The 13254-nt window shown below is 42.7% G+C and overlaps 1 protein-coding gene across 1 annotated transcript; it reads left to right on the top strand.

Moving 5' to 3' along the window:
• The first annotated feature begins 804 nt into the window (after window positions 1-804).
• LOC110973140 (achaete-scute homolog 5-like) lies at window positions 805-7740 on the top strand. Its single transcript, XM_022223709.2, has 2 exons — window positions 805-1463; window positions 5407-7740. Exon 2 carries the CDS (start codon window positions 5699-5701, stop codon window positions 6200-6202), a length of 504 nt encoding a protein of 167 aa, XP_022079401.1. The 5' UTR covers window positions 805-1463; window positions 5407-5698; the 3' UTR covers window positions 6203-7740.
• Window positions 7741-13254: the final 5514 nt, after the last annotated feature.

The raw sequence follows: 13254 nt of genomic DNA on the forward strand, positions 1-13254 counted from the left end.
TTCTCGGCGGCCAACATTCGATATTCCGACTGTTGTTTTTGTTACCGCGTACTCTTATTTTGTTGTCGGGGCCCAGGGCCGAGTTAACCCGGGAACGTTGGTGTCCGTCTCTCCTCCTGCCAACCATCTCCCGGCCACTCCGGGTGGTTGTCACATAGTGTTTCTCTCGCAGGTTCCAGGCACAACAAATTAGACCCGGGTCCCGCGTCGGTGTTAACCTCGGCGATTGGACACCGGGGCCCCTTGTCACCGCCGCGTCTGATTAGCGCGAAGCCAACCAATTTGTTTCACTATTGCGCGGCTAATTTTGGCGTTAACTTGAGCTGAGCCGGGAGAAATAAAAATGGAAATTCTGATCTTCATTCGCTGCTGCGCGGAGTTCCCCCCAGAGGGCAGCTCGGCGAATTTTATGTCACCTCAGATCGCCCAGAGCGCTGGTAGTTTGTTCCTCTTCGCGGCGGGAGCGGCTCACACGGACAATTTTACTCTTTATTTTGCCCCAAATCTAACACACTGCTGCTTGAGACCAAACTTTGACGCATGCGCAGATCGCCTCAGGCCTTAAAAGCTTTGCCTTCTTCCAGCGATTTTTTGCAACAAAATGTAAGCGTGGAGATGCATCTCATCTCATCTCTCTGTTTTGCAACAATTGGTGACAACTGCTGGGGTGACGTCCGCAACAGTTTGCGGTTTCGGGGAGTAGACATCCCTTGCGCATGCGTGCGCAATATCTCAATATCTATGGCAACCCGCGGTTCTGGAGATTTTCCAGAGGACGTCTAGATTCACCACCTTGATGGAATTGAACTGCGCATGCTTAATCCGTGCAAGAAATTTTCACGAGTGGGAAGTTGTCTTATTTTTTAACAGCTCTGTTGACGGATGTCGTCGGCAACATTTACGTCATCACCGGAGGGCGGGAATGCGTAGTCCATCACGGAATAAAAAGACCGCCAGAACCACACGGACCTCTTACCTGCGCTGTCCCCCGGCGACCTGAATTTCATTTCTGACACCGCGCATTATCGTGCTACTCATCCAGTTGAAACTTCGTGGGCTGTCTAACTGACAACTCGAGAAAAGAAAAAGCGGGACTCTTCAGCGGCCAATTCTTACAGAAGACGAACAGCCTTGCTTTTCAAATCAGAAAGTTCCAGGGTCTTGGTTGCATCTCGTCCTTCGAGTGGACATCCCGTAAACTTGTGGCCAGGCAAAGAGATCAACATATTGAGATAACTGGACTCGGCAGATTGTGTAGTGTGGCGTGGAGGATTTCTCCCTGTTGGAGGGAACCGAAATGAGAGCTGTATCCTATTGCCTCTGAAGCTCCGGGGCTTTTTTTGTGCCACACATGGTGCCGGAACACACGCTAATGGACGGTGTGGTTGTGTCTTTGAGACATTGCCTTGCTGCCTAGCTCAGACCTCACCTGGAGAGCAAAATATCACAAGATAGGACCAAAGGTAGGACAAATGCTTTGCGAAGGAGAAAAACTATGTGACATCTTTTCGACGGAAAATTGGTATTAAATTAAATATACATAATATATTTTGTCTTACATTTTGACCAAATATCAATCAGTTTAACATTTAGAGCAACTTGTTGCTGATATTCTGTGGAATGTGCACAAAGTGATATGTTAGTTATCAACAGCAAATAACAAAGTGTTTCAAAACAGCAAGCCACGTTTGATGAATTAATTTGACAAGGTGTTTCTGTATGAAATAAAGTGCCATGCGTCATCGAATTCACACTTCATTTCATTTTTAAAGAAACAGTATCACATTTCAACGAAGCAAAATGGCACAAAATCCTCAATCTAATTTAATAAAACAAGCAAACAAGCATTTTTTTGTATGGCAATGTTACCGCACATACGTGATTTCATTTGTTTTAGTCCCCAATGTTAAAAAGTCCCGTCGCTACAAAACAAAGCTAATGCTATTTGAGAGTAGACTAAAATTGACACGGCATCAAACTGACTATATTAATGTAACAGCGCTAGAAACAACTGATGGTTAGGTGTATTCAAGTACATATACCAAGTTACATCGACCCACACTTCTTGTACAGCTAAAAGCTAACCACCGGACGTCGAATACAATCAAGTTATTCCATGATTTGTTTTTCCTTCTTTAGGAAAATGTTACAAATTAATAAAGCAATACCTGCTTAATACCACTGTCTCGTGATCGAACAATATCATAAGCCTTTGCGATAATTATGGGGTTTCTGTAACCGGCCTTTCGGCATTTCAGGCAAAGATTGACGGTTTAGCAGACAGGATTTAACAGTGACATATTACACATTTCCTTTTACACAATACCGAGGAGTGGGTAACGGGCATGTAACCCGCCACGTATACCGGCCATGGTTTGCCCCGTCATTATACCACCGTTTGTGAGTGATCACACGATTAATTAGACGGACGGTGAGCGCGGCCGGGCAAAAAAACTCGCCCCGCTTTTCCCCCCACCGCTGCTCGCCGGAAGCCGGCGAGATCTGCCAGGTCCACGGAGCCACCTGCACAGCCGCTGGTCCACCAAGCATTAATCAATAAGCTTTCGTTTACCGTCGGGACCCAGCCGTAATCGTTTCGTTCAGAAATACACGGATGATTGTGATTGCGGTTGCCTTCTCTCTTTTTGCCGGCCTCGGCGCGATGATTCTCCCTCCGCGGATGAGACACAACACCGGGGGTTTTAACGGAGGCAATTTCCACCGTCCGAGATGCCGAACTTTCCCCTTCGTTAAACTGAAGACGGGAGCCCATTTATTGTCATAACTGTGTTTCCAAGTATCTCAATCCAGTGGCCACTGCACCGAGGGAAGGATCTGTTGTTATTTTATTCGCACAGATCATGCCGTATTAATCCTGAGAAAAATTCGATAATTTGTATTTTGTGGTCATTCTGCGCTTGCTTTTTAATGAATCAAAGACGTCTGTTTCATCAGTCCTGAAGATGAGAATATGCCAGTTGTAAGAAGATGTAGACGGCAAGACGGCCTCGATTTACTTTCCACATGAACTCGTATTTGAGGGATCCTCGCAGATATGAAACATCAGGAAAAGCATCTGCATCTGAAATCTTAAGTGAACAAAAAATGTCAGAAAATACAGTTCGGTAGTTACCGGTAGATGTTACTCACAAATTCTGGATTTTGCTGAACCCAAATTAGACATCTGCACAATTGTTACCTATGTCAGACTCTTCTCAACGGACATGTCTTTAAAAAAGAGATCCAAACAAAAATCAAGATTAACAAAATAGACGTGCTGTCGTAGAATCTGATATTACAAATCGGTACCTTTCCATGCCATGATTTAAGCCTGTTTCCAATTATGTGTGCGCTTAAAATCCACTGTGCAAGTACAGATGTTGCTAAACTTTTTACACCCAACGTTGGTCCAGATATTACATTTTTTAACACTTGGGGGCGAATTCTTTCCCATGGTGGGTACAATTTTACCGGAATCAGCCATCAGTTAAGTTATTTTTATACCAATTTTCGAGTTAAATAACATTACCCAATACTTTTCGTCAAGTGTTAAACAAATTTACAGCAGAATATCGAAGTGTTTACATCGCAAAAAGGGCTAGGCGGTTAGGCCTAAGTCTCCAACGGTTTGAATATGACGTTTTCCAGTAAGAGGCATGTCCAGATTTGTAGTGCAGGGAAATGAGGAACTGGCCAATTTTTAAATTTCATTCTATTTTTTTTTTAATTCTTTTCAAGCAAGTGGGATGTTGCTGGTGACAGTTATGAATTGCGTGCACTTTTTCCCGAGCCATTAAAGACAAAACAATGGGGAACATGTTTTCATGGTGTCTCAATGGACGAGATGTGTCGCTAAAAAGACTAACGTCTTGGGAAAATCAACTTACCCAACTTATTTAAGGTTTCTTTTGGTGTCAGTAGTCTGGCAAACTGGCGCCATTGTTTTGTTTTGGTTTTTTGAGTGTGTTTTTTTTTCTTACAAAAACCTCTGTTGCGTCTGGGACGGCTCCACACAAAAAAGACATTCCGGTAATAGCGATATAATTTGGGGAGCAAACAAGCGGAGCAATCCGACTTCCCTGACGCGATAGTGGGCTCTTGATACTCCAAACCCCGACGAGTTAGCCCACCATGTTTCGCATACCGTCACCCCGCGTCTATTTCAGCTTCACCGGGGAGGGCATGATTAAGGGTTCCCCTGGCCCCGCAATTGCCCGCTCAGCGGGCCGTCGTCTATTATTACCCGTCGCTCGGTGAATACGGTAGTTTTTGTTGTCTAACAAGGGCAATGACACGAGTCCTGAACATTTTTTTACCCAGCTCACCCTAAAGGTCTTTGATTTTTTAGTTCATGTTATGCAGGTCAGTAAAATGAGCTTTTCTGACAAAACATGAGTAAGCTCTTGTAAGTTTTTTAACTTTCTCATATGGAACATTGCTGTAAACACGTTGACTGAATATGTTTGACAAAATTACATTCAGAGAATACTCGATATGAGTTACCTCAATTTGTGGTTGATTCCGGTCCAATTCCACCATATTAAAATCATGTGTGAAAGAGAGACGGCAAATGCAAAGCGGATGGGCAGTTAAGTATCAATTTGTTGAGCTAAAAATCCTTTCTTTAACACCGTGCGTACACTCGTGTATAAGCTTTAATGAAATTTGGCGTCGACGTTCCGACACAAATCAAAACACTCCTACCTTTCCATGGTATTAGCGGCGATTTGTAGCACATTTTTTCGCCAAAGCTTACCTTCTGAGCAGTTGATTTTATCAATGTTCTCTCCAAAACCTAGACATCACTTTTCAAAGAGACGTCAATGTTTTGTAGCCCTGAATAAGCCCCCAGTTTTTCCATTGCGTATGGAAATAATGTGGCAACCTTCCTTTTTCTTTTCTCTTTTTACCAAAAATGCGTTGCTCAGTTAACACACTTCGCACTCACATTACAATAACCTATTCCCATCAACGTCAAATCGACTTAGGGTGATATTTCAATAGGAAAGTGCACCGTGCGGGCCAGAAAGAATCGCCAACTGGAAAGTGACAGTTATGACTAGTGACGTTGCCGTGTTGAAAGCATTACTGTCTGCTAAAGTGCAAGGCATGGTGTCGTCTTGGGTTTTTACTGCACTTTTATCTATTAAGCAGGTGCTCAAGACGTAACAGACCGTGCACCTCCATGAATGCACAACTCTGTTCTAGAAGTTGGTTCAAAAGCGAACATTTATGAATGGTTTTGATATTTTCAACATAGTAAATCAAAGTACGATCACCAGGTTGCTGATAGTAGCATGTGAATAACATTCGACACCGATTTAAAAAAATCAAATCTTTCTGTTATGACTGTCGTTTTAAGATTCAGTGCACAAATCTTTTCCGTTTAATGCTTTGTTTCTCCAGATTTCTACAGTTCGGTTGTCCTGTCCCGGGAGTCAATTCAAAGTCACCATTCATCGTTTCATCATCTTCATCAACAATATCTGTGTACTCAGGCAACCTCTTGGGTATACAGATCACAACTGCAGTCCAGAAGAAGTTCTCTATCTACAGTCGTCAGAGTTGCTCTGAATCATTCTGAATGGTTCGAGTTAACCGTATCAAACAGTCCGTATAATTCATCGTTGAACACAGTCAGTATTAGTTTGGTTGAAAGCAAAAGTGCTAGACACTAGTGTCTCGATTTACCGCCAACATGATGGAGGAACCGCATTCCGAATCGGCCATCTACTCCACGCCGACCTGCGTCCAGCTCGGCATTCCCATGAGCGACTGTCCCACGGCCGCTGGCCTGTACCCACTTCGCGAGCACGGCAACAACACAGATGTCACCCTGCCCATCCCAAACTACCTGGACCCCCGCTACGCGGGTTCCTTCATGGGCCACTATAGCAGCTATGTGCCCCTGCCCAGCCCTTTCGGTTTCTACGACCTAGAGCCGTCTTTCATCCGGCGGCGGAACGAGCGAGAGCGGGAGCGAGTCCGGAATGTCAACGAGGGCTATGCGCGGCTGCGTGAGCATCTACCCACGGAGAACCCGGAGAAACGGCTGAGCAAGGTGGAGACGCTAAGGATGGCCATCCGGTACATCAAGCAGCTGCAAGGCGTGCTACACACAGAAGAGCACAAGGAGAATAACTGCAGTAACTCCGAGACAGATCGAGGATCGGTGGAAGATTCCGAAGAAGGCGAGAAATGAACAGAAAACAACCGATTTTGTATCATACTCCAGCTCTCACGTGTATTTATTGTCACAAAAAGACTGTGTACATAATTCTGCTCTAATTAAAGAAACACCTCAGAATGTTAAAACAAATCACTTTATCGAAGGAAATGGAAGTCACACTTCCACAGCAGTTCTGTCGTCACAATATTGAAAGGCGGTATGTAGCATTTGCATATGACGCTCGTATTTTGTATGGATTAAAACAAATCCTTATCAACGTCACTGATATTGTATTCTTGGGATATCGCAATTAAAGATGTTCGAAGATCCGTAACGAGTGTAAAAACAGAGTTTAACTTATCGTGCCAGATCTTTGGGGATTTTCGGTGGATTTTCCGAAATAATAAAACAATGCTCATTTTATTAAGAACGATCATTATGGCAAAACAGTCCTGACCGTTTATCACTTGTAAATATCTAAAGATAATTGCAATTGAACATCCCAGCAAAATAAGCTAAACGGATAAAGTTGAAAAAGAAGAACTCACTGGTAATGCTTCGTTGAGAATCAAACTAACAAACTGTTTAATAAACTCTAATAAAATCCGTTGAATTCTGCATAATTGCGAAAAAGGGACAATGCTGAATGTGGAAATCTACCGCAGTGATTATTGAAAAATATGAAAAATTTTCTTAATGTTCTTTGTGCATGTATCGTGTTTTCTTGGCCAGTGGGAAGGTTTTGAATACTTCGACATGTTTCTAAATGTCTGTTATTGGACTGTGATGGGTTCTTTGCTAATGAACTATGAATGAAACGTTCTAAGTGCATTCATGTGGTGCTAATTTATTTTTTTAGACAGCTGCATATTGTAGAGCACGATGGAGTAAGTTTTTAACAAAGAGAAAGAACATCCCCTAAAAGAAAAAGGTCTCAGACTTTTGATGTGAACTTGGCTAGGTTTTCAGTGACAGGTATGCTTTGTTCTAATGCGGGTGAGGAAAAAATGGAAGTTGACAAATTTTTAATGATCTCGTGCTTTTGTAGATTTCGCGAAATAATCAAGGGAGTAATCAGAATTTGGCACAATCGCCCAGAAACATTGAATACTACGGGAGAAATCGACAATTTCTCGAAGGTGGAAATGTAGAAATGTAAAAGTGAAGAAATTAAAATATGTGACTTGGGAAAATTGGAGGATCATTTAGAGTCAGCATATACGTGGTAAAAGGCTGTAATTCTGAGGAAATGAAATGGGGGTAATAATAAACAATGACTAATACATCTATGAGAGGTTATTTGATCTGACTCATTTTCAGTTACAATTTAACTAAGCCATAAGCACCTTGCAATTAGTATAGTATTACTACGCAATGGAGATCTAAATGGTAAGTGAAGTCAAGCACTTAGAAAAAATGTGCCAAATTTTTCAAGTGTATTAAAAAAATCAAAATTACTTTATATGCTACGAATTCCACACAAGGTTCATGTTTACTTTGTATTTACAACCCACAATGAATGTGAAAACTCAATCAATAAAGTAATTGTAAAATTGCAAAAGGTGGTATGAGTGATGAGTATGCTGTTTCGTTATTTTGAAAAGACAACATGGCTGACTTGATTATGAATCATTTTGGAATCTTCAAATAAGGCATGTCATAAAACATTAGATAAGCCAAAGACTTAATTGTGGTTTGGATACGCTCATGTTTTTCCATTATTTTGCTTGAAAATCTCATACACATTTTGAAATGAAGACATTGAACAACAGACATGTCCGCTAAAAAGTATAAGTGAGAACTCCCCTGGAACTCATGTTTACTATGCCTGGTTTATAGATGAGTAAAGCACCAGACGAAGTCAGAGAAAGCATGTCTATCTTTTTGCCTGGGAAGGGCTGATAGCCTTGCACAGAATTTAGTGAAGGAAATACGTCACACGGGGTCACAGCTAATGACGCGCAGAGCATTGTGGGTAATTCCTGCCAGGCGCGTAAGCTCGCTCAATACGTTACACAAGCGGTGGTTATCAATTCGATATTTTTTCTTTTTCTTCCTCATTGCTGAAAATATTCTCACTCCACTTAATTCGTTCGTCCAAAGTTGATCAAGATAGCCAATGATTTGAAATGTACCACCAAAGACAAGTGGTCAGTGATACTTCGTGAGAAGATAAACCACCACACTTTGATTGTTCCAAGGCCGTGTTTTTATCATATATCCGACACTTTGCCTGTACCAAAGCATTGCAATTGGAAAACCCAAAAAAATGAATAACATTTCGCTAACAGAAATTGATAACCTCGCATTTCAGGGTCGTGCACAATGTAGCCAATCACAGTGCAAAGTATCAGCCCTTTCCAGCGCCCTGTTCAGGCGTTGGGTGACGAGCGAAATCTGTCTTCTCGTGTTTTTCGGCAGAGTGTAAGACACTGCTTAGAAACATACAATGTAATATATAAAAAAACATAAAATTTGTCCAAGATTTCAGTCTCTAAATAAAAACCATTCGAAAAATTGAAAACATAGACTTTAATTTCAAAGTGGACCACGTGAGTTTTGATGTTGAAACCCAGAACGACATGCTCATGATTTCGTGAGTGGACCACGCAGGACTCCATTGAGGAGATCTTTGGCACACCGAGTCTTCATAGGTCTATTGGAAAAAATCTCCCTCTATTCTTGACGAAGGTTTTTCTACATATTAAATCACCTTCTTATGAAGTAGTTTTGGGTTATATGGGTAAAAAAAAATTAGAAAATATAGGTGGTCATCTGATGAAAAATGAAAGTGCAATAAAAGTTATATTTGTCTTTGGGAGGATTAGGAAAACAGCCTTTCCAGATATGGGTCCATGGAGATTGGGGGTCAACCCCCCCCGCTCCGATACCCCCGCAAAAAAACCTGTCTGTAACCATCGGACATAAACAAAATCTGAGAGACCTGACCATCTCTGGAAAAATTCTTAGATCCGCCCTTGTTTTCGCTTATTGAGCAAGAAAAGCTGTAGACACTGGAAGCAGATAATGGATGAAACACTTGGTGGCGCTCCTCCGCAATTTCTAGAAAGGTTTGCACATATTTCGATCGTACATGTACATCCCTGCCATGCCAACATTAAAAAAGTAACTTCCTACAACGTTAGGTCTTCGTGAGCATGATATTTTGAGTTATTGTTTAACAGGATCCTAATCCGAACAATCGTGATTCTTTTGTTTTGGTTTCGTACCTGTTGCCGAATCCAACGAAACAGAATTATGAAGATCATTTGCTCTTGAACTCCCAACAGAAAGATACAGTTTGGATTAAGTTAACCGAATAAAAACTGGTGTGTCTGCACAATATGCGCACTATTCGTGTACACGGATAACCTAACATTGGTGGTCGGCTAGGCCCTAACATATGAAGCAAGATATAGAGGAGAGCACCCTCCGCCCCCCCTCACACCTTTGTGTTGGTCATTGTTTGATCGGAATCTTAGGAATTCTGTACAGACACGGGTGTGTGTGTTAGGTAACAATAGTATAGAGTGTGTATCGGAGATGTAAGGGGGGTACCCCACCGCCCATGCCGGGTTTAGGCCCTATTGTAGTTGAGTTTCCTTCCAATTTCGTCCCTATGGTTACTTTATATTCTACTCCGTTTCTCAAAGCAGGTAGCTAGCCGGGGAGGCGAACTGCTCGACTCTACGGGGGCACTATTTTCTGTGAAAGACATTGGCTGCATTCTCCAGCTCTCACTGGACAGAATTCATTTAAATTATAACACGGGTCAACATTGCAACCTGCGCGCTACATGTTTGCGCTGAATGTAGGCCTAGGCCCTCTATACATGCGTTGATGATAGGTCAACAAGTAACCTACAATCCTTACCGCGTCCATAGCTGTGACATTATTTCCTGCACAAGATTTTGTGAAAGGAATTTGCCATTTCCAGTGCTTAGTAACAGAGGTGGAAAGCAAGCGAAAACAGGACAGTGGATACGACAGCAACTTCGTCCCCGTGAGCTCAAGCAGTGCACCCCATGGCTACCTGATCTCTCACACCATCCAAATATGTTGGATACGTCTGTCAATGAGGAAAAGTATGAACAGCAGGTTTAAGTACATTGGCAAAATGAGTAGCAACAGTTAGTTGTTGCTACAAAAGCAGATGCAGTATTTATATTTTTTTAAATTAATGTAAAAGTGCTACCCCATTTTTTGCCACCTCGAATGAGGAATAGGCCAAATACACGCGCTTGCATGCAGTACACGTATAGCCGTTAGACAGTGGCTTGAAATTACGCGACTCTACTGGAACTGGCTGCGACTACTACCACAGACACGTGCGTAATTTTAGACCGCAGCCTCGCCAAGTAATTGGGAAACGGCCCTACTTTTGCTCAGTGTGATTCAGATGTTTTCATTGAGAGAGTTACGTCAACTGTTAGAACCAAAATGGTGGATTAAGTGGCAGTGCACATGGATGGCAATTAGCATACCATAGCTGCATGCTGTACTGCACAGGTAATGAACAACCGTTTTGGTCTTTAAGTCCAAAGACGACGCTACTCTCTCTACATAGGCCTACAGCTCTGCCCTAAGACGTACAAACAATTCAGGGCATGTGATCACTTGGGCTCTGGCCTTCATCTTTACAAGGGGCCCTCTGGTGGTATACCGGACTCGTGAAACATAATGGTTCTCTACTTCGCAACGAATGTTACCAATAAGTATCAGTGTCTGTGAGTGATTTAGGCAACAGGGCCCTCTTGCGGCCTTTTCGCATTAAAGTCTTACAAAAGAGGGCGCTCTTTGGCTTGTGCCATCAAAGCACCTTAACCACAGACATATAGGTCGAGTTCGGGCGGGCCTGTTCTTGACACGGGTTTCGCGTTCCTCGCGCTCCAATGGCGGGAACATGACCCAAGAACACTATTCTCGGAACAGGTTCAGACCCTCACCTCCTCGTCAGGGTTTTACACGAACACACGGGAAAACTCGTGAGATTTGATTTTTGAAAAGCTGCAAAAACTATGGAGATGGTTTACAAAACTGGAGACAATGGAAAGTTTTGCACAATTAACATCAATAATTTTCTGTGACAGATATGATTTTTTAATGAAAAGTTAGCTCAAACATTAACTTTCCGAAGAATGTACAAGGACGCCGCCATGTTGCATGTTTGTTGCATGTTGCTTGCATGCTACAAGTAACTAGTAGCGATAACCGGTTGTACATTCCCAGCGTTCGAGCGGCCGATCCACAAACAACAAATCGAGCTGTTCCCGAACATACGAGAACAAGCCGCCCAAACTCAGCCATAAACGCATAGACCGCTAGGTCCTATTCAAAACTACAGGTTTTTTTGTGATCTGCGCGGCACCCGACTAAAATCAAAACTATGGGCAAATTCACCCCTCGGTATAGGGAATTTACGCACAGTTGAAGAATTCCAGTCATAACATTCCATGAAGCCATTTTCCGATTGTAACAGACTTATATTTACTTAATCTGGTCCCTGAGGATTCAAAACAATGCAGTCGCAACATCTGAAAAGAAAAGTTAGCAGTACAAAAGAGCAAAAAGGTGAACGCATTTTGGGAGCACATGTAAACAAAATACAGGCAATGTAAGTGCGTTGCGCGTAATGCGCATTGGACGCGTCGCTTCCGGCACATTGTTTGCCCATACTTTTCAAAAACACGATTTTACGCGCAAGACCGGCGGTCTATGCGTTTATATGTCTGTGACTCTAACCGAGTCTTGGGTGGTCGTAACATGTTTCTATCCAAAGCAGTCGTAGCCGGTGGCTTGTGCAGCAGAATTTCCTTTGTTCAGACACCATCAACCAACTTTAACGGGTGGCCACTGTTTGCAGGAATGTTACCTATGTTTGCAAGCAATTTAGCCCCATCAGTATAAAAAAGGGAGGGATTTTCATTTGAGGAAGTAGTTGCATTCATCATTAGTGTTTGAATAGCTACGGGTTTTTCTTTACACTTTATGATTTATTATTTTACTTCATGTGGCAGCCAGCCACAGTTTTCCAACCACTTGTAGGCAAACGGTACGACTTTAACATAACAAGAGAAGAAGTCTATTTCCAGCGGCAGCCGAAACTTTGGGACAACCATTGTGGGGATAAGGCCTAATTAGTTTCAGGTAAAGCGTCCGCTTGTTGCCTTTTTGCACAACTTAATTTTTTTGCTAAAGAGGGCGTTTAGACACGAGCTTGCCGAGAACCTAAGCTTAGGAGGCGTCTCAACCGCGGATGCTGCAACGAGCTGACAGTTTCCGAAGGGCCAGGGGATTGTGTCCTTGCTCTTAGCCAAGGGCCAGGCTAGAACAGGAAACGATTCTCGACTACTGGTCGATTCTTCCTGATAACTTGTGCATAAAATACACCATGGCTACCAGGCAAAATCTCACCTGTCGCTCTAGGCTGATCGAGCGTAGCCCGTGCTTTCTGGCTGGGGCCTTCTTCCAGATGTGTCTCCTTTTTGGTGACAATCGAAGTCTTCCATTTACCTGTTTAGTTTAGTCTTCCGATAGATGGTTCAGCTGTTCTCGCTGATAATCTATTTGTGTCTAATTTCCAGGCACAATTGCCAGGGACATGCACACCCATCATCCTAACTCTTTGAACCGTTCCGCAGATGTTCACCAACCTCAAAATAACTAATCATTGGGAGATGGAATTTGTTTACTAACTTTCTGTCAGCTGAAATAAGGGCAAATACATGAAATAGATAGCAGAACAGTTTCTTTCTGTAGTCACTGATCACCTCCCACAACACCACATTCCAGTTATTTGCACAGGAAGGGCATAATCTGTGCCCATTTTTGGCTCAAGAGCGACATAGGCCTGAAGTGGAGTTTTTAGTCGGGGTTGTGAATATTAGCCCCCTAGCTACTTTTGGTCGTGTCTCGGCCCAATATCAGAACACTTCTGCGAGGGCGACACCACAGGTAGAAACTGGAAAAACTAGCGTAAGGGGGCCACTGGAGGATGTACAAACCATTAATGAATTGCTTGTACATAGGTTGTATATAGTTCAAACTTTAAAATGATGGGGCACTTTAAAGACAACAAAATATAT

The sequence above is a fragment of the Acanthaster planci genome, linkage group LG03 (genome assembly GCF_054643075.1).
Source record: "Acanthaster planci isolate LZ-2023a linkage group LG03, COTS_SCS, whole genome shotgun sequence".
NCBI lineage: Eukaryota > Metazoa > Echinodermata > Asteroidea > Valvatida > Acanthasteridae > Acanthaster > Acanthaster planci.

Bases quoted from the DNA above. Each gene is read 5' to 3' on its own strand.
- LOC110973140 (XM_022223709.2), top strand. From the start codon at position 5,699: ATGATGGAGGAACCGCATTCCGAATCGGCCATCTACTCCACGCCGACC.